This window comes from Sapajus apella, unplaced genomic scaffold (assembly GCF_009761245.1).
Source record: "Sapajus apella isolate SASKATOON/1434 unplaced genomic scaffold, GSC_monkey_1.0 scaffold84, whole genome shotgun sequence".
Classification (NCBI taxonomy): Eukaryota; Metazoa; Chordata; class Mammalia; order Primates; family Cebidae; genus Sapajus; species Sapajus apella.
This window is the reverse complement of record NW_022437024.1, coordinates 2,199,581-2,226,660: the sequence shown is the minus strand read 5'-3', so window position 1 is coordinate 2,226,660 and position 27,080 is coordinate 2,199,581. Positions and strand designations below refer to the sequence as shown.

The following is a 27,080-nucleotide window of genomic DNA, read 5'->3' as shown; positions in this document are numbered from 1 at the left end:
TAAAGTGGTTCTATCTTTATGTTTTGCGTAAGCAGTTTTGCACCCATTTGTACTGGTTATCAGCTGGAGTATAAAGAGAAATCACATCCCTTATTTTAGAATTTACTACTGAAACTCCTTTCTGCCCATATTAGCAGAAAAGCAGTTTCCCCTTCTGAAGTTCTCTCTAGTATCCACACCAGATTCTTCAAGAGCACTAGGAGTTTACTCAGCCATGGGTCTGCCTGCTTCTAGACCTCAGATGAAGCAAGAGCTGGACAGTCTGGGTAGTCGAGTACTAGACCCTGTTATCCTTATTTTTCTGATTTATCTTGGGCTGCAATGTTTTAAGTTAGTTCATTGCTCACCCAGTGTTCCCAAGGCAGGACCACTGTTGTAGGGTGTGTGAGTCTGGAAGGATGTCCAGATTCAGCCTTATCCTGTGTGAAACTAGTTCCCCTCTATGTACCTGTAGTCTCTTACATTGAGCTGGATTCTTTCTCAGATTCCCCATTGTCTCGTGCAATGTTCCACCATTTTTCTTTCCTGTCTTTGTCTTCAGTCTGAATGGTATCAATCTACAGAAGAATTTCTAGTAATGTTGAAGGGGTTTGGAGTATCAATCTCTCTTTTCCCAGCAGAAATGTTGGCTCCTTATTGCCTTTCTACCTGTTCTCCAGAAATCAGTGTGCCCATACCAAGAAGAATAGATACGTCATACCCCAAAAGTCTTCTTTCACTTCTCCCCAGAAAAAGGCATTTGTTTGCCTTTGAGAACTTCTGGGAAGATGTAGATTTCTGTTCCAAGGTGATTCTCTGTGTTCACCTTAAAGAAGAAGCAGACAACAACTGCCTCTACGACAATGTTAGGCATCTTGTCACCATGATCCACCTCATGTGTATTTGACAGATGTGTATTTGACAGCTCTGCACGTACAGATCTGTCTGAGATGACTCATTTCTGCATTTTTGTACATAAACACTCAGTATTGTGCAGGTGTGTGCATGAACATACTCAACTAAGGACATGCTAGCTATTTTAGAAAAAAAAATGGATTTGGGGAAAATATAGACCTCCAAATAAAGAATATTTTGTCTCTCTCATAGAGACTCGCAGTTTCTTTACTGCTGGATGGGTAGGAACTTGCCAAGTACATGTCTGCGAGTCACTAAGTGGGTACCTGGAAACACTGGTCCCTTCTGCAGCTCTAACTGTGCACTCCAACCCTTCACCCCATTGGGCTGGAGCTTCTCAAGAGTTCTTCTATCATTGTGCTGGAGTGTGAAATCCACCCACACCTATTGTCCATGATATCTCTGGGTCCTCCCAGAGAATGGAACTTGGAGCATTTACTTCACCTTTGAGGGCATGGGTGAGAATGGAAGTTTAGACTTTGCTAAATGAGAATACATTTGCTATAGAGCAGGGGTGGCTTTAATCATGAGAAATAGCACTGGAAATTGTGATTATTTTATGGGCCTGTGAAGATATTTAGAAATTGGTTGATGCGTAAAAGAAAAAAAAAAAATCTGTTACAAGGTTGCAGTGTTGCCTGTGATAGAATTGTGTCTTTAGTGATTCAGACATTCAGAATGTCAAGTTTTACGTCAACCTTACCTTTTCTTGCTCTTAGTTCAGGTATTTACTCTATGCAGACATAATTTAAATACTGCTGCTTTATCAGTAGGAATTACTTTGCATTATTTTATGTGTGTGCTTAGAGAATTTTATGTTGTAAAATTTTGATGAGCTGATATTAAATGGATACTTTGGCTAGTACACTGTAGCTGATGAATCATTCCAAAGAATTAGGGCAAGTGAGTGGAGCATGTGGACTGAGCAGGGGGCATGAATGGGAGTGAGAAGTGGGTGATTTCGTTTTTCTTTATGCTCAGAGCAAACCAGTCTGCAGATGAGACAAAAGCTGCTGGTATTCCTCAGATTGGGGAATAACTCAGATTGGACAAGGCTAGAGGAAATCGAGATTTTCACATGGGAAGAAAGGGGTAGTTTTCCTTAAGATAGTGAAGTGGAATTGTGTCTGGCAAAGGAAGGTAACCTGATGGTAAAGAGCCATCAATGGCACAAACCAAACCTCCCTAGAGGGAACTGATCCATCTGAGACCAGGTGGTAAATGGGAATAATGGCTGAAGAACATGACTTTTATGGAACAGTGGAATCAGTATCATTAATGGGTTGTTGAATGTTCTTCAGACATCTGACTAAACAGTAAGAAGCCGGAAAGAGGCAAGGTATTTTCTCTTGGGCCAGAAATCATAGCAATCATCCAGTTGAGTGAATGAACTAAAGTCATAGGAAAAATCAGTGGGATCCACGGCAGGCTCTGAAGAGGTGGAGTGTTCTGACATATTCGGAAGGGGACAAGGTGGGAGCCCATGCTGTTCTAGGTTGTATTGAAGGACCAGTCAAACTTGGAAGCTGTGTTTTTGATCGACATGACTGATGAGGACCATGAAAGTGATGATGAATTTAACAACATAACCATTATTACGTTGTTACCATTTTAACAGTATGAAATGAAACTCATCCTCACTTATATTCTTGTGCATAATATGTGGTATGCGGTCAATAGATTCACACTTAATGAACTGGGGAACTTGCTGTGTGCTAGGCACTGCACCGAACACTTTCTTATGTAGTGTTTCATTAAATGAATTAGTACTTTCATTTTCTGGAAGAAAATGAGTTTTAGATATGGTAAATAACTTTTGGAAGATCACACAGCTAAGTATCCAGATTTGAATCTAAATTTCTAATTCCAAATCCAGTTCCTTTTTTTTTTTTTTTTTTTTTTTAGCAGCAGTAAGCTTCTGTTCTTTTTTGAACTTGTTGCTTTGTTACCTTGGCTTCTTGCTAAACCTTTCTTTGTAAAACTGTGTAGGTTTATCAAGAGGAAAGTCTAAATTTTAGATTATTACTGTATTAGTCTAATCTCATGCTGTTAACAAAGACATACCCAAAACTAGGTAATGTATAAAGGAAAGAGATTTAATCGACTCACTGGTCTGCATGGCTGGGGAGGCCTCACAATCATGGTGGAAGGGGAATGGGAAGCAAGGCACGTCTTACATGGCAGTAGACAAAAGAGCTTGTGTAGGGGAACTCCCCTTTTAAAACCATGAGATCTCATGAGACTTATCCACTATCACAAGACCAGCACAGAAGAGACCCACCCCCATGATTCAATTACCTCCCACTGCATCCCTCCTGTGACACGTGGGATTTATGGGAGGTACAGTTCAAAATGAGATTTGGATGGGGACAGAGCCAAACCTCATCAGTTACTTAGGAGTCGTTGTGAAGTGGTGACTGCAGAAACCAATTGTTGAAATCATCCAGAAGGTTGAGGCACCTGGAGAAGAAATACAGGGAGTAAAATTTAGTAGGGGTTTCTGGAGGCCGGTGTCCCTGGTTCTTGTCAGATAGAATCCATTACAGAATATGTTTAGCTCCTCACAGCTTTCCAACTCTGCATATATATCCTCATAATAAATTGCCTGAGGATGATGGCTTCCAGCTTCTCAGTCATAAGTGGGAGCTGAACAATAAAAACACATGGACACAGGGAGGGGAACAACACACAACAGGGCCTGTCCATTACAGAATATCTTTAGACCATTATTCTCAGGAATAAATAGCATGTATCTACCTCTCTTTGTGCCTTGTATTGAGATGCTTATACCAAGAGCTCATCTGATGTTTATTTGACTTTTAAATCTCAGTGCTAACAAGTAACTCCGTAACCTTCTCTCACACACCAAATCTCTGTGAAGCTTATTAAATATTTCAGAAATTAGTCTTTCTGACAACTGCTTAACCACCATTTTGCAGAGGGTAAACTTAATATCTTACCTTGTCATATTCTGATACATTCAAAGTGAATCAAACTTGGTCGTTGTTAATGAACATTAAATTCTTTTGAAGTGATCATGGACACTACACAGGCCAGTGTGAAACACCCAGTGATTTGGAAGTAACAAATGTGTAACCCTGATGGTCAGAGCCAGGTCTCCCATCCTAAGTTCATAAGGATGTGGGGAATGACATGATTTGAACAAAATGCGGATCAGCCTTATGTGCAATGAGGAAAAGCTGAAGACTGGTGAATTTGGCATTTGTTCAGGACCCATTGATAAGGTACTTGAGAGAGCAGAGCAAGATGGGAGAAATTTCATTTCTTGCAGCTGCAGAGAACTGGATACAGTGAAAATTCTAGAAACCAACAGCCATATAAAGATTAGCAGAAACTCAAACAAAATAGAAGTTCAAATAAAATAAATAGCTAACTTTCCGCATGGTTTAACATCTGCTTAATATTGCACGAAGAACCTTCCTCGAGACCTGGTGGAGGTTTGTGTGAGTCCCAGTGGCTTCAGACATGTGGAGCAGCCACCGCGTGCCAGGATTTCATGCAGCTTTGCTCATCTTTGATTATTCTCACACAATCTTGGATACCGGCCCCCATCTACCTGCTTATTTATTTATTTATTTGGGGGGCACATTTGTAAGCAACTTCTGATTGACCCTTGCTACGCCTGTGAAAGGGATGTGGTTTTGTTAGCATCTGTTACTCAGCTTGCTGATGCAAACAGTATTTAATCTCCAAGCAAACTATAAATCTTCAAGTGTGTGATGTGACTTTATCTCCAAGTAAATTGTCTCTGCTTGCTATGCCCAGTTCTCTGTTAGCCATGAGCTGCATACTGAATAGACACCAGTGGCCGGATAGATAAAAGAACAGATGGAGGAATGCTAGGAAAGTATACCCTTACACCTCCAGAGACGAGCCTGAGAACTTGGGAGCATGTGCACGAAGCGCCGGGTATGAATGCGGCAAGCTCGCCATCCATCTTGAGAACTGTGTGACAAAAAAAGCCACACTTGAATGAATAATACAACCAGACAGGGGACGAAAACAGAATGGGAAATAAGAAAAGGGCCTTGGGTGGGGGTGGGAGTGCTCTTGTGTGAACAACCTTGCATTACTGAGGGCACTCTCTCCCCTGTCTCAGGCAAGGGGACGAAGCCTGACTCTCACCTAGCTCTGCTCTGTTGCATTCTGAGCAAGGTAAATGTCATCGAGGTAGATGTTTGCCTCATGAAAATGGGAAGCTGTAGAGTAAATTCCAAGAATGATACTGTGAAATAAGGAAATAGTAACTAGCAGTAGCCTTTTTACCTGTTTATTTTTAATTTGGATCTCTTAATTAGCAGGAGCAAAGACTAAGTTGTTGCATAACAACAACAACAAAAAAAAACAAAAACAAAATACCAGGCAATTTATTATGAGGATATATGTGCAGAGGGTTGGAAAGCTGAGACGAACTAAGACCACTCCCCGGCTGGCTCCCTACTGGGTCTCTCTCAAGGACATATAGTCTGTATTTTGAAGATCTCTGCTTCTCTGCTTTCCACTTGTATCTGAGACATTCCCCTTTCTACTGCAGGCATCCCCTGCTATCCCATAGCTTCTGCTTCCTCATTACTTCACAGTGCCCGTGACCTTGGTTGTCATGGCCCCTACTCTGTTTCATGTGATAGGTGAAAGACTTGCCATTCTTTCAAGTTTTTTTGGCTCAGACTCCTGAGAGAGACAGGGGGTCTGATGGTTCTGGCTTATTTTTCTAGCCAGGTCCAGATTGTAGGTGCTGGGCAGCTTCACAATGGTCTGCTTTGTACAGGAACCCACCTCTGATTAACAGTACCTATGCTGTGCAAAGTGGAGCTGAAGCTGTGAGCCAGGGCAGGTAATCTAAAAGGAAAATTGGACATGATGGATGTGGTAACTTGACACATCAAAGAAGGAAGCTTAACTAATTCTGATTCTAGAAAGCATTCACTGAGCAAAGTGAAAATCCTCTTTTAGTGCATATTTAATAAATATGGCCAATTAGCTTTCTGAAGAGCTTTATTGTGGTAAAGGAAAGCAGGAGAGTCTTTGCCTTTCTGTGAAGGAACAGAGTGGGGAATCTGGGGTTATTCTACCTTACATTAGGAAAGGATTAAGAAGTTGAGAGAATTAAAGAGAGAGAAGCTTACTCTTTGTCACTGAAGATTTCAATATTAACAACTTGCTGTAACTAGGTTACTGATACTATGGAGTTCCTTAATGAGAGGTCTTTTGGGTACTCTTCCAGATAATTTTGATAAGCTGTGCACCTTTGTGGAACTCAAAACTATGAACAAAGGAGAACATTTTCCTGTGAACCAAGATATCTTTCCTCTGAGTGAAGCTAACTTGCAAACTTAACCCATGATTTCTGGTAACTCCGTTGGTAAATTGTTACATATATAACCAAAATAAGCATAACATGCAGACAAAGACATTGTGCCTTACTCTATTTGCACCTGGAAGTACCTCTAGCTCAGATCATATGCTTTTTTTGGCAAAAGTTGAGAAATGATGTTGCTGTTTATGCTGTTAATATACAGGTGTCATTGCTAGTACATATCCACTTAATGTCATATTGACAAAAATAAAAGCAGCCTGTAAAATATACTCTTGATTGATAAGTAAGAAAATTAGAAAAAAATTACATTTATTTAATAGACATGGAGGTAGTTTTGAGAACTGAGATTCAGTCATCTATGTCTTTTTAAATGAATGGCACACAGAGACTAGTCAGTTGAACTGGAGAAGGAAAATTTGGCATTAGACTACTTTCGTGACTTGCTTGGATTTCAGTTCGAAGGCCCACATCATCTCTACATTAGGAACACTGAAATAATCGATTGATCTGCTAACCAGTGTGTATAATTATTAAAACTGTCGGAGGGCTAGAGGAAAAAGGCCAGTGTAAAGAAATCAAATACACTGAGAGAAGAGATGAGATGAGAAATTATCATTCCCCAAGCTTTTCTGAGGAATAAAAATCTTAACAAAGTCAATTTGCAATCAATTGAAGAGAAGAAGGTTTTTTAACTAGGTAGCCTGACTTCATAAAGGACAAGTCCTGTCATACTAATCTAATCTTCTGAGATGAAAATGAAAGGCTGGGTAGATCATGGGAAAAGATTTGTGTATAATTCATTTAGACTGTAGCTATGATTTGAATGCGATGCTATATGGTGTGCCCATTAGCCCTTACCTGACTGTCTGACGTAGTAGATATTAGAGGCTTATTGTCCGCCTGAGGACAAATACAAGGAACAGTTCAAGGCCCATTGTTACTTATGTTTCTTTTCACAGTCTGGCATTTGAATTGAAATGCACATGAGTGTCTACTTTGCTCACTGCACAAAACTAGTGGGAGAACTGGGAAAGAGAAGGATAAAGAGAAAGAAGCTTGAAAAGTATAGTCGTCCAGAGATAGTGCCCTGCCTTCTCACCATTCGTAGGATACTTATATTCTAAACTTCATGCTGGCATCGTCAATAATTTTCTACATTTTTATCTTCCAGTTAGCTCACCTGAGAATGATGATGACTTATACTTCATGTCTATTTCGTACTACGCCTGATAAGCATTTAATAAATATGTGGTTGATTAGCAAACAGTGATGTTACAAAGAATCAGTTGTTTGCATCTCCAGTAGAAGAGCACTGGAGAGTATTAATGTGCACTGAGTCCATCACTAGTTAGCCGTGCTAGTGGGTAGATGCATGGGATTGAAGCTTAAGGAATTCATGGAAATAATCTCTGTAGCATACTAGGCAGAGGTTAGACTTTTACTGGACTACTAGAGTCTAGTAGTACTAGACTAGGACTGCTAGGATGACTAGTAGTCACTCTGTGCTTCCTAATGAAACAAGGATGTGTAGACAGTTCAAATGAGAGCTACAGAGATGAATAAAAAAACCTGGGAATGTGTGCTGCTGTGGTTGGTGGGTGCAGCCTGAGCCTGACCTACATAGGTTCTCTTTCCAGCGATTACCTTGGGCAAATCCCTTCTTGTCTATTGGTAAAATGGAGAAGATACCAGGGCCTACTTCTCTAATGGTAAAATGGAAAAATATCAGAGCCTACTTCAATGGGATATGAGAATATATTCACATAGTGCATGCACAGCACTGAGCCTACTATAAGCACTCAATGAATATTGTCATAAGAACAATAAGAAATGAATTAGAAAGGGAGATTGTTTAGTCTTAGGAAGAAAAGGCTGAGAGTGGGCTTAGTAATAATCTTTACACACAGGGTAATGACAAACCATCATCCATCTTGACATCAGTTTTGTTCATACTGACAGTATTTTTCAGGGCTTATCATGTGCCTTCCACCAAGGAGAGCATGAGAGCCAAATAGCTTAATCTCCAGCATGATGGACTCAAGAAAGACAAAGGGATAGATTTCTAAAAGTAAAGTTGCTGGACTCACCACCTTACGTAACTGAAGAAAATTGTGGACTTTTTTTGAAGACTTGGGAAATAATCTAGTTTCACCTCACATTCTATAAAAACCGGTTTACTTGTGGTCCTACTATGAGCTGGACTAGTATGTTCTCAGGCCACTTTGCTTAGTGTCTGTTCTTTGAGATTTGGGGCTGGCATTTAACAGAGGGTTTCATCTGTGCTATAAAAGATGAGCAGATCAGCACCTTTAATGCAGTACCAAATTAACATCAAAATGTCATTGCTGAGCCATAAGGATACCCCCATTTTGTTTTGTTAGCGTGGATCAGAATTCACAGTCGGCTGATCTGAGCCTGATAGCTTCAGGTGAGTTGATTTACTGTCAGTTCTAAAGATAATGAGACTGCGTGTCACTCTCATGCTTGTCTGGGATGATTCATCTATAGGCAGAGGCCCCGTTGTGAAGGATTCAGATTAGCCATTAATAAGTGCTAGTATCTGATTATAAAATGACTCTACTCCAGAGTCTGACAAGGATGGGGGCAAGAATAAGCCCTGGGTTTCCTTCTGTTTTAAATAATAATTGACATTTTCTTTGGGAGACCTCTTTCTCTGCTTGCCAGCTTCCATCAGAGGAAAAGTATCCAGGTGAAATGCCATCAGCTATAGAAATGTTGGAGACCACTGAGTGTGGTCTGAAACCAGACAAGTGAACAAATTTCAAAACAAAAATGAGTAAATAGATTATTGTTTTACTTGCCAAGTTCTTATTTCTGGGAAAGATGTATCTTATTTCTATCGATGTTGGTACCTGCCGTGAGGTACCATACCAACTCTCATGAGGACAACGGCTACTTGTCCCAGCCTGGTCCATCTCCCAGAGCCAAGTTGAGATGGCAACAGCATTTTAGCTACCTGAAGTCCCACAGGGGAGAACAGCAACACTTGTTGGGCTAGCAGTGTTAGCTGGTTAGGGCATTCTGAAGGGGTCTTTATCTGTGGAATTAGGACTGTGGGAGAAAGGAGGCAAAGAAGGAAGAGGTCTCAGCCTGGGCTGCAGTATTGATTGCAGCAAGCAGGGATGAGATGGACTCCAAAGATGTTGATAAGGTTAGTACTGGTAAGTCAGAGGGATGGGTTGGGCCAGAGAGAGTGACTCTTGACTGTGTTGGCAACTGGATTCTTAGCATTCTGTACCTTCTAAACTAATATCCTTTTTTTGTATGGAAAGAATAGAGGATAGGCTATTTTCTAGGACTGTGAATGCAATTGTGTGATTAGAAAAACAGTTTTGCTGTGTTTCTCCCTGTATCCAGTTAGAAGCTGGGCATCCATCCTAGCGGATTGTGTTGTACTCTCAATGAAACTTCACGTGGTCATTCTCAGGAGAGTTAGAGATCAAGAAAATGAAGGGTAAGTGATTAGAAACACTGAAGTCTTGAAGATCCATTTTTAGTGCTAATAACTAGCAGCCATAAATGAGCCACAGTAAAAGAAAGAGTTGATTAATTCTGGAAAAGGAGAGCAATTTTCAGTATAAAGCAAACAAAATCTCAAATAAACTTGGATGCAACCAGTCAAACACTGAACACAATTTGTATTGCAGGCCAGGGCCTAGGGAGGGTCAGAAAGCGGAAAGATTGAACTTATTCCTGCCATGGGGTTGCCTGACACAGGGTGGATGTCAGCAAGCTCTGAGTCCCTACTTAAGAACAGATAACCCCCTTGTTGGGATTCAGTCCAGTGTGGGTATGCAGGAGTTTGATAGAGTCATGGAAAAAGGCAACACAGATGTGTTGACACTAATAATGCACTAATCATCTTGTTGTATGGAACAGGAAAGGGTAGATGCATCAGACCCCAGCTGGCATCTGTAGATATAGGAAGCCCAGCATCGAGAATTTAGGCAGCTTCTCATGGACTGTGCAATGTATTATTCCGCTAGAGTCTGGAATAATAAGACATGAGGAAGTGATTTAGTCCTTTGGATTGGGCACATGGGAGGCACATAAAAAGAAAGGCTTCATCTGGGTGGCCATGTCTGAACCCAGCCAGCGTCACAATCAGTGCACCAAATCCTGGGCGTAAAGCAGCCCAGCCAGCTTTAGAAGATGGTGTTGGTGAGGACAGTACTTGGCCCATCCTGGTTTAAAGATCAGAAGGCAGCGCTTGGTTACTGAAGTTCAAAGTCTTATAGTTGAATGAAGCTGGGACTCGAGTCGCAGGTGCTGACAAGTTGTTGAGGATTTTTTTTTTTTTTAATCTGTCTGTGCAATTTTATTTTCATTTCTGGAGCCCTTCAAAATGCATTGCCTCTTTTAGATGGAGGACCAAATTGGTTTGGGAGATGCGAATAAATTCAAAGCCTCTTTGATTGTGAACAGCCGTACTTTGCTATATGTGAGGAAGTAGTGATCAGTTTTCCAATCTAGAGACCTTGAAAAACACATTGCTGGATGTTTGGTGGAAAAAAAAAAAAAGAAATTTCTCAGAAAACTTCTTTCTGGGTTTAGCCATTTAGGCTTGGGAAACAATGGCTTGTTAATCCATGGCCAGACAGGCATGCCTGATCCACATTTTAAACTCAGCCATGCCTAGTCTCTCACTCCATATGGAGCTGGGATAGAAGGGCAAAAGAGCCTTTTGTTTCCGAGGGATCCCTTGAAGAGACCCATGTATCACTGTATCTAAAACCAGTGCTTGTGTTATTTTCAGCAACATATGAGGTACTAGCACTCATACTTAATCAAATATAAAATGCCTTTTCTATCCTTCTGCTTCTCCACTCCCCTTGGCATATGAACGTGATGTTCTGATCAAATGTGTTTGGAGAGATGGGAGTGTTAATTTATTTGAGACAAATGTCAACATCTTTACTCTGAAAAATGCTGCTAGTACGTCAAGTGCCATCACTGGCTTGTACTTAACTCTGCTCTTTAGTAATAATCACAGTTCTTTTGTAGATGCTGTCCTTTCGGCTTAAGTTAAATAAGATGATTTTGACGACATAAGGCAATTTTGGATTTAGTATTTCATGCCTAATAAGAAATGATCCATTTTCCCTTTGGTTATTAGATTTAGTTTAATGATGCCTCTCATTTTATTCTATAAATGCCCAGATCTATATTTGTGTTGACCATGCTTGATTTTATAAATTTGGCTAAATAAATTTAGCGTGATACTGATAACTCTACTACCCAATTAATACTTAGTTTAATATGCACACATGTTTTTCTCTATTCATTTTGTTTTTTTCAGCCCTTCCTATTTTCCTGCCTTCTTCCCTTGTGTTTATTTAAAAGTACATTTATTCAGTCATGGAACCTGATTGTTGCTGAACTTGTCAGCTTCCTCTTTTATAGAAAGGAACCTCTTAATAAAAATACAGGTCAGTCCATCAGAGAATAGGTTCGATTTGCATAATGGAGCAGACCATAGAGAGGAATTATAATTTAAGATGAAATGAAACAGACTTGTTAAGACTTTGGCAGTCCTGATACCTTACAAAGGGGCACAAACATATTCTCGAAGTGGTCTTACTATCCTCCAGACCCTTTGCTCCCTTACTTTAATTCTGTAATTCATCTGGGTATCTTAGTGATGGGGAATTTGCCTGTTCCTTCTTCTCCTCTTATTACCTTTCCTGTTGCTTTCTTCGGGCTATAAAATTGTCTCTGTGACCTCAAATATCAAGAACCTTGTAGACATTCTCAAAGAGAATGAATATCTTTAGTTTGTTTCTGTACTGTGGCTTAAATTTGGTTATTAAAGCACATCCAAAAAGAGACTCAGTCAGGGAGGAAAATGGGGCCAAATTCAAGTAGAAAGGACAATTATCTTCTGAAAGAACAAATAAGAAAAAGAATGCTAGCTTCTGCGGAAGTTGTTTAGTTATCCAGAGTGGCTGTTAAACTCGCCAGATCTGCTTGAATTTCTGTTCATGGGCTTTTGAAAACTCAGAATGTTCTCCTTTGTATGCAAGGGTTTGAAGAAAAGAATGGGTCTGGCATTTAACAGGCAGAAAAGATCATGATTCTCCATCAATACACTTCCATTGTGTGTTTCAGTCATGATATTTTTGATTAATGGTGAGGCTGGAGAACATCAGAAATTTCCCCTATCTTGCAAGGCACTGCTCACGAAACTCTGACACTATCCAAAGCCATGCTAAGGAACTAACTCCAGCCTTAGTCACTAGAAAAAATGATGGTGTGATATCAGAACTTCTAGTCATCAAAGGAGATGATGATTTAGGATTGGGTGAGTATAGGAAAATATTTCCCCTTATGTGGGGAGAAGAAAGAGATTTCTGTCTCCCATATTCTGCTTCTCTTCTGTGCTAGATGTGGAAGGAGTGAAGAAGAAGTACTCAGAGCTTCTCAGGACAGCTGGGTAACCCTGGCCTCTTAGCCCATCATTTCTACCCTTACCTGCCTTAATCTGGTGGAGAAAGTCTCAGGGAAAGCGTACCAGTTCTAGCCTTTTTCAGACACAGATCCTCCTCAAGAACTAAATTTTGAAGAACAGAAGGAGAATTTTCTTTTTTCCTATAATAGGAAAGGGACTAGGAGGAAAACCAGATTTATTTAATCTGCAACTATACTCGTGTCCTAACAGGATCATAATCCCTTTGCTATTATACAGTACTGAGATTTGAATAATGTGGAAGACTTTGAGATTCTGGAAAAATATAACCACAATTGGATAGCCAACAAAGATAAGTTAGATTTGAGAGCTATCTGGTTGCGGCATCCATGACCCCATTTAAAAAATTCAGATATTTACTGAGAGCACCCTATGGGCCAGTCCCCAATTCTAGGTGCTAGGTTATAGCAATGAACAAAAATATACCAATCCCTGCCCTCCTGGTACTCACATTTAGTTGGGAAGAGGCAGGTGAGTTCCTAATAAACATACCAAGTAATCATGTAGTCCACCAGATGGTGAGAAATGCTGTGGGAAAAAGTAAAAGCACAGCTGGATAAGGGGATCGGACATGCCTGTGACAAGTGAGGACAAGCTTCAGTATTCCACCGTGTGGTCAGGATTGACAGCACTTTGTTGGGAATGCAAGAGTTTAGCAAAGACATGGAAGAGGTACGTGTGTGATACCTGGACAGCTGGAGAAAAAGTGTTTCAGGGAGGAGAAATAGCCAGAGCAAAGGCCTGGAGCAAGAATGTGTGAGCGCGTTCAAGACAGATCAGAGTGAGGGCTTAGGATCTGAGGGCCAATAGGGGTTCCAAATCAAGGGTGCTGGCTGTTCCTTTGTAGTACTTTGAGAAGCCTTTGAGAGTTTGTGGTAGAGAAAAACATCTTATGATTTAAGTTTACAAAAGATCATCCTTCTTATTTGTTGAGCACTAGACTGGGGGATTGAGGCAGAGCCAGTGGTACCATTGAGCAGACTCTTGCTGGGATTGGATGGACATCAAATGTTGTTGGTAGATAAGGAAGACTGCAAATGGACATTGGCGTTGTCAGTATCAAAGTCACCTGCATTTTACAAGAGGAGTTTTAGTGAAGTGGTGGGGAATGAAAGTCTGATTGGAGTCAGTTTATGAGAATGGGAGAAGAGGAATTGGGGGAAGTGAGTATAGATGATGCTTTGAAGGAGTTTGCTACAAAGGGGTGTAAATAAGTGACTATAGCATTTTCTGTCCCTCTGACCAGCTACAGCAAGGATCCCCTCACATTTTATAAAAGCATAGTTTATGTACAACGTTTCAGGCCTGCCTTATTTCTATAAGGTAGATATGTGCTATCAACATAAAAATATGAAACTATATGAGATCATCAAATTCATTTCAGTTGCTTTTCCATCCAGTAAGCAAAACTTCTACAATATTAATACAATGAACACTAGGAAAATATTTCAAGTGTCACCTAGGTATCTAGACATGAACAAGATGTAGTTTATACTCTTGAGAAACAAACATTTTTAGTGGGAGAAGGCAAGTATGCATGTTTACTGTGTAAGTATGATGATGGGGGCATGCACAAAATGTGATAAAAGCACAGGGGAGATAGAATTAAGTTGACCAGGGCTAGTTGGAAAAGACGACATACATAAAAGACCTGACATTTGAACTTGGTCTTAAGGATAATCATAAAATTTTCCAGTCCATGTACTGGGGAAAAGCCCTCTGTTAAATAATAATCCAGCTCTTATTAGAATGCTTACAGTGACAGAGAGCTCACTACCTTATGAGACACATTCCATTTTAAGAACCTGTAATTTTTACAAATGCATTTCTCCTATTGAGCCCAATAATGCCTTTTAATACTTCTACTCATTGTTGCCAGTTCTCCTCTCCTCTGAATTTAATGGGCAAAGATTTGTCTTTCTACCAAATAAGTCATTTCAGTATTTGAAAATATATATGTTCTGTTTGAAGCAATTTCATTTCAATATTGAAAAAGGGAAAATGGATAGAGTCAAATTTCCACAGAAGCAGACTCTGAGTCTGAGGTTAGAGTGCAAGGGGGTGCTATTGAGATCAACACTATGAGCGGGAAGGGAAGATTGGATAAGACTGCCCACGAGAAGTGCAGGTGTGATGCAGTATTAGTGGAAGCTCCAGAAATCCTGTGGGGGAATTCTGAAGATAAACTGACCCATTGGAGTTCTCCAGAGATAGGTCAAGAAGTCTTTATACACATGTCAGCCAGTCATTGAGTGCCATTTACCCCAGGAAAGGACATGGCTTTTGAGAAGTGGGCTTTTTCAGCTGAGGCAGTACCCAAAGGGATTGGGTGAGAGCCTATTGCTAGGGGCACTGCCAGACATTGGGGCACTTAATCCTTTATTTATGAGGTGGATTGATAAGGGATCCAGATGATGCAGAAGAGGAACCTTACATACTGCTAATTTTTTGCGCAGCTATTTTCTGAGGCAGATAATAAGATGAAAAACACTTCTTTTTGCTGCTTCTTATTAGCAAATAAACACCACAAACATCTAAGTGATGGGGGTCCCACATTATGGTTCTAGACTGTTAGGGTCTAGTGTATAATTCTACCTTCCCTGTATTGCTTATTCATCTGTGTTAGGATGGCCCTTTATGCAGGAATGTGTTAAAGATGCTCTTGAGGTGAGTTGAAGAAGTACATTCAGGTAATAAATTCAACGGGGATTCTTCACTAGGAGGTTACTGCTCCAAGGACCCCTGCATGTCAACATTTTATAATGACATTAGAGATAAAAATGTAAGTGGGGAAGCATAGTGAGCTGCAAACAGAATTATATCTCTGTCCTTCATCCTCAATGACTTGTGGTAATCACACTGCATGCTGGGTGCCTGCAAAGATGGATGTGTGGCCACCAGTCCTTTCCACTCTATGCACACATGAAGATTGCCCTTTGATTTGTGGCTATGGCCATAATTTGCAAAGCCTGTCACCATTTGCAACTTATAGCTAGCCTAGAGTTTCACTGAAAAAGAGCTGTCCCATTCCTGATCACTGTACACCAGATTGATGTGCCAACTAAATGAATAATCCTGGACTACTCATTATACCAGGAAACATTGGCCCAAGCTATTATTCTGTTTCTTGACTTCTGTTTGGCTTCATTAGCCTCCTTTGGATGTCAGATAAAATGGTCATCTAAAGGATTCTTATTTAATAAAGGATTGGCAAAATAAAATGGTTGCACTGGGCATTGATGGGGGCAGAGGAGTCAGGAAAAGGATCAGATGGTGGAGGACAATAGAACTGGAAGGTAACATAAGGATGTGGTTGGGGATGATGGAGCCATATGAATTTTTCTCTTTTCTCACTCTCACTATGCATTGGCTTCCTTCACACAGTAGCTGGCAGTGTCCTTGCAAGCCATTTGCAATTGGGGGAGAGAGAGTATCAAGAGAAGGCGAACAGAGGGGAGGGGCAAGCTAGTATTTAATAGATTGGTTTTCTTTTACATTTGATCTCATTAACATGAGCTCATTGACTATGGACCCCCATGACTTTTGTATCTCTTGCTATGCATTTGAGCCAGCTGTGGTTTCATAGCACATGAACTTTGCATGTATTCAAGAACCTTCCTGTGATAGGATCTGTTTGTTCATTTATCACAGAATAGGTAGACCTGCTTTGTTTGCTGCTGGGATCCCTTTTATCCCAAGCTCATACATCTTAAAGCATATTGGACAGTTTCTTCCCTTTGCTATAACCACTGGGCTTGTGGAAGCTCATGCGATCATATTTCTCATTTTGGGAATCCCCTAATTTTTCTTTAGCTGGAAGCATGACAGGAAAACCAATGGGTATCTCTTTAAAGTGACAGCTATTCTAGGGGTGTTGCCTGCCACTGGACTTCCTTTCCTGCCATGGTCCTCTATAGGCCACTGATAATTCTTGGAATAAGGTTCTATTGTCCCAGATTTCCACTTGTCTTAGCCCTTTCAGGCTACTTGTAAACTGGGTAGCTTGTAAATAACAGAAATTTATTTCTTATGGTTCTGCCGTCTGGGGACTTCAAGATGAAGGTGCCAGTAGATTTGGTGACTGCTGAGGGCTCATGCGGTGACCCACAGAGAGCGCCTTCTTGCTCTGTCCTAGTAAGGTGGAAGGAACAAGGCAGCTCTATGGGGCGTCTTTAATAAGGGCACTGATTTCATTTATGAAGGCCTCACTCTCATGATCTAATCACCTCACCAGAGACCTCATCTCTTGATACCATCAGATGGAATCACCTTGGGAGTTAGGATTTCAACATACGAATTTGGGCAGGACACAGACATTCTGACCCCAGCCCCACAGTATTGTATAACTTAACAACAAGGTCAGCTTTGCCTACTCACCCATTCTTGGTACCTCACCCTCCCTGCTTTTCTGAATTGCATGGTTCTATGCAACTCCTCTTCAACTGTATCTTTAATTCTAGAAAAGAGAGCCCTGTTGAGCACCATTTCACCCTTAGCAGGAAAAATTACTCCTATATGACCAGGCATCCAGGGTTTCATTCTGGGTAGGGTATGGAAAATGTGAAAAGTTCAAGCTGTGAGAACAAACATCCCAGGCAGAGCCAGGGGGCTGGCAGCTCTCATTGCCGAATCAGGATTTCTGGATACCAGCTGGTTATTTCCCAATCTGTATTTTTTTCGATAAGGGGTGCCGAAGAAATACTCAACAATTTCTCAGCTGCTCAACAATATATTCCTGAACCAAGAAACCACTATATAATTTTGTTTAAAAGCCCAGCTCTCTTGTAACTGTACTTTGAAGCTCTTACTGGGGGATAAGAGGGAACTGCCCCTTAGAAAAAGACACTGTGTTGTTAGCCTGGATTGTTATAAAATGGAGGTGAGCCACGGGATAGAAGATAGGGAGCACAGAGCAAGAAGAGAGATACCATTACCCAGGAGGAAGTCAGGGGAGATAGTCAAGAGAGGAGGACAAGGCTGAGAGGGTGTTCATTTTGTGGTTTCAGATTCACCTAGCTAAAGGTAGAGATAAAATGCAGGGCTTGACATCTCTGAACAGCATGTGAAACACAGCTTAAAATGGGAGACATTTAAAATGGCTTCTCCCTGGAAAGGAAGGAGGAATCAGAAGATGCTCAGAATTGGCAGACGGGTGTGTGTGTGCAATACCCAGATCAGACTGAGACCTGTGGTGTCCTGTAGGTCAGAGAGAGAGCACGTTTTCTACATGTCTGCATTAAAGCTTAATCAGATATGAGCTCAAATGGCAATAATTTTAACTTGCAGCTTAAATGTATTGTTTGAGCCTTATTCAATTCTGCATATCTTATTATCAGAAGTTAGCAAACTAAATGTGCTATTAATTTAATATGTTTATAGAATACACACTGATTGAATTTCACACTATACATACTTCTCCCTGATACCTGCACCTGAGTACCATTCACCTTCTGGACCACTGAGCTTATCTCACCTCCCTAGATAGGTTTATGTGTAGATCAATGACATTTTTTGACTGTTCACTCTGTGACCGAGTGATACACATTCACTATCAAGAAATCCAAAATCCTTGAAAAATTGAAAGTATGTATGTGTGTGTATATGTCTGCATTAGCGTGTGCCTATGTGTTTGTTTAACTCATTTAACAGCAAAACCTGACCTGAACTGACATGAGGCCGTTTAGAGCCTTTATTTTATATTATGTGACTCTTCATACGTTATGCTGTAGAAATATAACATATTTGATTTTGGGGAGCTTCCCTGGGATCTGGTAGTAGCCCCAAGGATTTTAGACAAGGCAAGTGTAGTATGGACCTAGCTCGATTTTTCTGTGAAGTCTAGGAGATAATTTTAGGAAGAAAGGTATTACAAATGTCTGCAACTTAAATATTTAAAAATATTTATTATAAATACAAATTTTTAAAGCCATTTAATAAAAATAAGTAATGAACACAAATCTTTGTATCCACTTGGTTCAAAATCTCCATTTACCATCTTTGGTTTGATTTTTTTCTTTCTCTCTTTTTTTGTCCTATTCTTTTTCTAGGATGAATCCTCCATGTTCTTCCAGTTTGGCCCATCTATTGAACAGCAAGCTTCCGTAATGCTCAACATCATGGAAGAATATGACTGGTACATCTTTTCTATTGTCACCACCTATTTCCCTGGCTACCAGGACTTTGTAAACAAGATCCGCAGCACCATTGAAAATAGCTTTGTGGGCTGGGAGCTAGAGGAAGTCCTCCTACTGGACATGTCCCTGGATGATGGAGATTCTAAGATCCAGAATCAGCTCAAGAAACTTCAAAGCCCCATCATTCTTCTTTACTGTACCAAGGAAGAAGCCACCTACATCTTTGAAGTGGCTAACTCAGTAGGGCTAACTGGCTACGGCTACACGTGGATCGTTCCCAGTCTGGTGGCAGGGGATACAGACACAGTGCCTGCGGAGTTCCCCACTGGGCTCATCTCTGTATCATATGATGAATGGGACTATGGCCTCCCCGCCAGAGTGAGAGATGGAATTGCCATAATCACCACTGCTGCTTCTGACATGCTGTCCGAGCACAGCTTCATCCCTGAGCCCAAAAGCAGTTGTTACAACACCCATGAGAAGAGAATCTACCAGTCCAATATGCTAAATAGGTGAGTGTGGAGCAGAGGGCACACTGATGGTGGAGATCAGAGGGGAGCTTCAAACACTGGGGTTGAAAGTTCAGAAACCACAGGAAGGACAGTTCAAGATGGCAGCAGGTTGAAGCCTGGCCTTGGGCGTGGCAGTTGGTCATGATGGGGGTAGTGTTTTGGATGCAACCTTGCCAAAACAACTTTCACTTCTTGAGCACTTACTGTGTGTTAGGTGTTTATGTGTTTGCATGTTTGGCTTCATTTAATCCTCAAAACAACTCTGTAAGTCGGGTTTTAACAATTGTTTCTATTTTGCAATACAAGAGAATAGGCTTGGAGGCATAGATTATCCAAAGTCATGGGGCAAGTGAGCGGTCAGTTTGGAGTTGAATCTAGGCCTCTCTGATCCCCGAGTACTACTTGATCACTAGGTAGGATGCAGGAGATTTAGCAATAAGGGAGGACTAGTCCAGTTACCTTTGGAATGTTGCTATATTGTAGAGAAAGTGAAGAACAGGTTATGCAGGGTCTGTAGGCATATAAAGGATATTCTTTCCTTAAAGAAATAGGCTTGGCTTTTGTCTCTTGCTTCTCAGCCTCTGTCTTTAAGGTTGAGGCTGCTGCTATAGAGGTGGCTTTTGTGGTTGCTTTTAGTCTGGTTTGTTGAGCAAGACCTCATCTTGCATACTCAGCCACGACTGCAGCGTATCCCCCGTGGGGTATTAGATGACTATGTGGGGTAGAAGATTCTATACTATACTTTCATGGTTTTATTATGTGTATAAAACTTGTATGTATATACATTATAAAAATTCAAACTAAGTAGAACACAAAGAAGTGTGTTTTAAAAATAATCTTAAATCCAACTAATTGGAGATAATCATTATAGAAATGATTAGTGAACATCTTTCTAGGTATCTCTCTATGCATGTGCATTTATATGGATATAAATCTACAGTTTTACATATATGGAAATATAAGAATATTTGCTGTTCAATAGCTTGATTTCTTTCACTCAACAGTGTTTTGGACATCCATTTGAAATTATTTTTAATTGTATCAAGATGTACAGAAAGGTATTCAGAAAAACCATATGCATACTCAGGTATTCACCATCTCGCTTAGTAAATAAAATATTAAAAGGTGTACTTGAGATGTTAAAAGAACATAGAGTGGAGGTTGAATGGGTAACTTCTGGAAGGGAGCTGGGCTGCAGTCTGTAGAGTAGAGCTTCAGTTCAGGGTTGAAACTCAAACCAGGTTCACAGTAGTTATATTTGTGATCCAATTTTGACATTATTCCACCTTCAACTCTCTAGACATTGCTCTTTCCATCATCCCTAGGTACTGCCCCTTGCTTGGTGCAGATTATCTTGGTTTTCCTTCTACATCTCTGGTTTCCTTCTATTCCAGTTCCATCTGGGGCTCCTTAGCACACTCCTGTTTTATGTGTCTCTGAAATATGGGCACTTCTTGGGGTTCTGTCCTAGACCCTCTTCCTTTCTCATCCATTCCCAAGGATACAATTAATGTCTGTATATTTTCCAAAGTGACATCTCTGACTGGAACCTCTCCCGTGAGCCCTAAATTTGTGTCCTTAGCTGTGGCCAGATATGTTTCTTTAGGTTCCATGGGTACTCTGAACTCAGTGTTCAAAGCTGAACTTCTGTCTCTTCTCCCGCTAGTCTCCCACCCTCTCCTAGCCAAATCTTCACTGTCTGTAAATTATATTTCCTATTACAAAGTTACCTAAAATAAAAATTTCCAAGATGCCCTTGGTTCCATATCCCTGACACCTCATGGTCAATCATACTGTTTGCCCTGGATTTTAGTCCCCCCACCCATACCTCTGGAATACTGTTCTTGTTTTCCATCTCCCCTACAACATCCCAGCCTATTTTTTCTTACGTGAATTACTGCAGGGCTTCTTACATGATCTTTCTCCTCGCAGTTCTGCTGCTTTTCATTCTACAATGCAGCCAGGGTGATCAAAACTAAAAATGTCATTTCATCATTCTCTTGCATAATACCTTTCAGGGGCTTTTCATTGCCCTGTAATGAGGTCCAATCTCCTTAATATGGTTTATAAAGCCTTCAGCCTCATGGGCCCTGCCTATCTTTCCAAAATTCTCTCCTGCTGTTCTCTGCCTTGCACGCTACCTTCCTGCAACACTGAATTTAGTTTAGTTCTTTGAAAACACCATGCTCTCTCTTGCTTCCAGCTCTTCATCTCTCTGCCTTAACCTTACTCTCTAGTGTGCCCCTTCCCACCAACATGTGCTGATGTGCCTTTACTTGCCTCATGCTCTTCATTCCCCAGATCCCTCAGGCTTCAGTTTGGGCATCACTTCTGCTGGGAAGTCTTTCCCAAGGCTTGGACTAACATCACTGCATTATATGCCTTCACTGCATCTTGTACTTTTCCGATAAAGCCACTCTTCAAACTGGCAATTGCATGCTGTGTTATCTCCCTTCCCTGTGAGCTCTGTGAGAGTAGTGACCTTCCCATTGCACTCATTTCTCTGACCCCATTTCCCACACACTGCAAGGCACAGAGAAGTGAATGGTGTCCTCCAAGACTCAGGGCACACCTGCTCTGCAGGAGCCTTCCTGTTCTGCTGTCTTTACAAGATAATAAAGATTCTGTTGAAAAATAAACTGTTGATTCAGTTCTGTAGATTTGGTTTTCCTCCCACTGTTTTTAGTATTAAATTCAAATCCGATTCAGATTATTTTCCCAAATGTTTGCTAATTAAAATCAAAGCTAATGATTAAGGATTACTGAGGCTAAAACATCTGCCCAACAACACAAAGAAATCAAGTGAATGTTACCTTAAAGTTCATAAATATGGTCCAGGAATGCCTGCTTTTAACTTAAAACTTCCGCTGGGTAAACACCGATCTGCAGATATTATTATTCCCTGCTTAGTTTATGTTACATTACAATGTAAATGTCATTTCTGAAGCCTGGTCTCTAACCACACATCTCTGAGATCACAATTGGTTTTACCCTTTGTTGTCATCTCTCTGAGGCCTGAGATGCTCCCTTGTGGCCACCCAGGAAGGTGGCCCTATTCAGTCCAAGAGCTTATTGTCAAGATGGCCACAGAGGCCCACATCCGTCTTCTCCAGTGTAGCAGTCCTGCAGGGAACAAGGATTACACAGTGTAGATTATTCATCAATTCCTCAGGCACCAGTGTAGAGCAGAGAGATTGAGAGAGAGAAAGGGAGTCCAGCTTCACTTGATTTCCCAAATGTACTGCTTAAGAAGTATCTTCAAATTTACCTACCTACTTCTCCACTAAGACATTTCATCTGCAAATTGCCCCAGTTCCCTGCCTTTTCTTGGGTTCTGCATCTACCTGCCTGCTGGACATCTCTCCTGTCCATATACCTGCATCCTTCCCCTGTCTCCATTGTCTTTCTTTTCCTTCCTCTCCATCCAGATACAGCTTCTTCTAGTTCTTGACTCTAATCCTTGCCTGTTTTGAGAATATTTTAATATAGTTTCCTATCAGGACCCAGAAAGGATTGGGGTTGACTAACGGTTTATAGAGTTAGCCCCAAATCTGCAGTTTTATCACCAGGCACCGCATGCTCAAAAGCAGCAGTGGAATTCAATTAGGCACATTCAGTTCAAGCTCCTCCTACTGACCCTGGTCTGAAATCAGACTCTCCACCGGCTTCAGAGCTCTGGTCTCACTAGGGTCACTCTTTTAAATAACAAACCAAGCAGCCACACCGTTTAGCCACAGCAGGAAATCTTTGCAAATAAAATTGCTGCAAATGGCTGGTTGTTTTATAAGGATGACTTTTTCTTTGGCCTGCTGCTTTCCTCCCAGCAACTGCAGTAGGAGGAAAGCTCTCTGGGAGATTTCTGGGAGTGGCCCAGCCCCAGGATGACACTAGGGATGTAGGCTGGGAAAGTGGCTTCTCCTCTCACTTTCTGAAAAGGCAGTACCATTCATAGCCCCTTTCCTCCCTAGAAGCATTGTAGGGGGAGGTACAGCTCTTATTCGCACCTCTCCAGATTGTGGCTTGCTTTCTATGTGGTGGAAGTTTTCAAGTCTAGGTTTCGGGGATGGAGAGAAGAGGTTATATGATATACCTCAATCCCAAAGAGAGATACGTATTTAAAGTAATTCACTTGTCAGTTACCAAAGGAAAAAAATATTTTTATGGCATAAAAATCATTCTCAGAGAGGATCCTTAAATATACTATTTCAATTCACTATCAAATGAACATTATTTATCAGTTGTTATCCAAATTCCTCACTGATAACTTCTTACCTCCTTGAAGCTTGGCCCTCTATAGACTTAGTGATTATTTCCAGGTAGCATCTGGGTTGCCTAGAGGAGGCATTTTTCCAGCGTTGCAATAAAAATACCTAAGCCCAGTTAAATTTGAATTTCAGATAAGTAGTGAATAATTTTGTTAGCATAAGTCAATCCTAAGTATTGCATGGGACATACTTATATCAAATGAATATTTGTTATTTACCTGAAATTCAGATTTCATAGGGCTCTTGTATTTTTATTTGCTAAATCTGGCAACCCTACTTTGTACACTTATAAGAATTAATTTTCTGTTGGAACTTCATAGCATTCATTTGTGCCTTATTAATAAATATAGTATGATGCCCTATACTATGGCCCAAGACATGCTAAGCTAGTTTTCTTCCAACTGAGAGCTTTAGTTGATTGAAAGAGCTGGAGAATTTCTTATGCTATATATTCTCTAAGGGAAGACTTTTCTTGGTTCTTGAGAAAAATCTGAAAATCTTTTGGTACTAGATGATCTGAAAATGTTTGGAAAATGGTTACATCAGTTGTCCAAACCCATCTTTATCCCCCTGAGCTGGGAAGAAACTGTGAGTTTTTAGCAGGCACCTGTCTACATTTTTCATTTATCATTTCTCCAAGGAGCAGTTAGTGGTTATTTTCCTTCTCCATGTGCTCTGTAATGCTCTGATGGTCTGTTTCTGTCACTCACGTGATGGTACACCTGCCACATACCTCTGTGGTCTCTTTCTGTCCTAAGAAGCTGCTGCTTCTCTTCATACAGAGCTACTTTTGGAACCTGTAGAAAGAACGGATGCTATTTGAGATAGATGGATCTTAATATAGCAAACCTCTTATGAATCTTGCCTAATTACTTTTCCCCAGTGTCTTTAGTTTTCCTACTCAACATTTGTTTCCTCCTCCCCCAAATTCTTTCCCAGTGAAAGTTGCCATCTCAAAAGGCTGGGTCCTCCCGGCCCAGCCTTTGAGGGATGGGAAAGAGTGACTTTGAATAACTGATGTGAAAAAAAGTACTTTGTTCGATTCTTAATCAAGGAGCTGTGATAAGCTCAATCTTCCTACAACCTTGAGGCAAATTCCCCGTCTTTGGAACCAATGTATGAGCCAGATTGTTCCCATGGGATCCCCATTTGCCTCTTGGCCTGGAAAGTGATGAAAGGTTAAAAAATAAATGAGGAATTGAGTCAATTAGTTTTTAGACATTATGGTAAGAGCTGCTTGGTCATTACCCATCTCTTATTCGTTATTAAGTGTTCACTGAGTGCCAAGCACAGGCAGATTTATGGTAAGGCAAACATGTGTTATAGGTTCACTTCACTTAATCTAATTTACATGTGAGCCAACCAAAAGGTTACATGAATGCATAATAATAAGTAGTATAGCTGGCACTGGCCTTTCGTCTTATTACAGAAGTGTACCAGAGTCTAAGGAAAGCCACATTTTTATGTATATGCATAAAAATGCAAATTTTAATGCAAAATATTTAGTGAAATGACACACACCTGTGTACAGAGGGAGGGGATGACTTCATCTGCTTAGTGGCAATAAAAAGATATATAAGTTAGGAAAAATAATTGAAGACCCTAATAACCATGCTGGAAGATACTCAGTGCTTATTGTAGTTCAGGCATAGCAAAGCATGTGTTAACATGGACACAGGGAGGGGAGCACTACACACTGGGGTCAGCTGGGGGGAAATAGGGGAGGGACGGTGGGGGGTGGGGAGCTGGGGAGAGATAGCAAGGGGAGAAATGCCAGATGTAGGTGATGGGGAGGAAGGCAGCAAATCACGCTGCCACGTGTGTACCTATGCAACAATCTTACATCTTCTTCACATGTACCCCAAAACCTAAAAAGCAATAAAATAAATAAATGGGGGAAAAAAAAAACATGTGTTAGCTGTATACAGAACAATCATTGAATGTGAGGACGAGTCAAACTCTTCTGTTTTCCTCTAGTCTTCCACATTCCTCATATCAGACATAGAGATGGTCATTTCAGAAAGTGATTGTTGCTTCTTCTCCCTAAACTCAAACTTGTGTAAGGCATTCTCAAATATTTAAACCTCAGAACCCATACAGGATTCTTTCCTTAATCCCGATTTAATTCTGTCGCTGACTTTAAGATTTAAAACTCACCCATAATATAGGTGGTAGTATTTTCTTCTTTCGTCTCTTTGTTTTTCTTCCTTTTCCTCTTTCTCCTTGCTTTTATTTTTCTCTTCGCCTTTCTCCTTTTTGCATTTCTATAAAGTCCAAAATGGATTCCTATCATCCATTTTGCATTGCTATAAAGGAATACCAGAGGCTAATTTATAGAGAAGTGTATTTAGCTCACAATTTTGCAGGCTATGCAAGAGGCATGGTGCCAGCATCTGCTTCTGGTCAGGGCCTCAGTAAACTTCCACTCATGGTGGAAGGTGAGGTGGGGTAGTGGTAGGCATGTCACATAATGACACATGAAAAGCAAGAGAGCGAGGGGAGGAGGTGCCAGGCTATTCGGGCAACCAGCTCTCACATGAACTAGTAGAGTGAGAACTCACTCATGACCATGGGCGGGCATCAAGCCATTCATGAGGATCCACCTTTATGACACAAACACCTCCCACTGGCTCCATCTGCAGCACTAGGGTCACATTGCAACATGGGATCTGCGGGGTGGGGGAGACAAACATCCAAACTATATCACTCCTTTAAAAAATTAGTATGGTTTAGAAGAGGGGGCCAGGAGGTAGAGGGTGAGTAGGGAAAGAGTTACATTTCACCCAGGATAGTGAGTGGGGTGGAGAATGCATATCCATGCTGGAGAAGAAGATACAGATGGAACATGGTCTATGTAAAGGAACAGGAAGGTCTTGAAGACAGAAGCAAACCAGAGAAGGGCAATGGCTCTCAGTGGAGAAAGCAGACAAGCCTCATTCTGAAAACAGATTCTGCCTCAGAAAGGACGTGGGTTGGTGACAATGGCACGGGTTAAGAAGCGGGTCATAGGTATATATTTAAATCAGCTCCAGTTGTCAGCCAGGCTGCAAAAGTTATGAACTCCATCGTTAGTTGCCTTTTTGAGTACTTACTGCATCCCCAGCGCTGTGCGGTTACCTAATTTGATCCCTGCAAAAATCCTGATGCAAATGTCCTCGAGACACATTCCCTGATCACCCTGTTTAAAAGGGCAGCTTGTATTCCTCCACCCCCCCAGCCCTCTCTGTCCCTGTCTCCTGCCTTATTTTTTTGCCATAGCACTTATCTGATATACTGTTTAAATTATATTTTAAAATATTTTGTTGTTTCTCTCCTCCCAGTAGAATTCAAGCTCAATGAGAGCAAGGTGTTTTTTTAACCTTTGTATTCCCAGCACAGTAGGCACTTGATAAATATTTATTAGATAAAAAAAGCAGGAATGAAAAGGCAGGAATCGTTATTCTTATTTCA

At 40.9% G+C, this 27,080-nt stretch overlaps 1 protein-coding gene across 3 annotated transcripts in view; it reads left to right on the top strand.

Moving 5' to 3' along the window:
- Positions 1-27,080, top strand: part of GRIN2B (glutamate ionotropic receptor NMDA type subunit 2B) — a 417,330-nt gene that overhangs the window by 212,257 nt on the left and 177,993 nt on the right. For all 3 annotated transcript variants that reach the window (XM_032253693.1, XM_032253694.1, XM_032253695.1), the window contains one exon: positions 18,767-19,365. In XM_032253693.1, the coding sequence (XP_032109584.1) occupies positions 18,767-19,365 (599 nt within the window). The remainder of the gene's footprint in view (positions 1-18,766; positions 19,366-27,080) is intronic.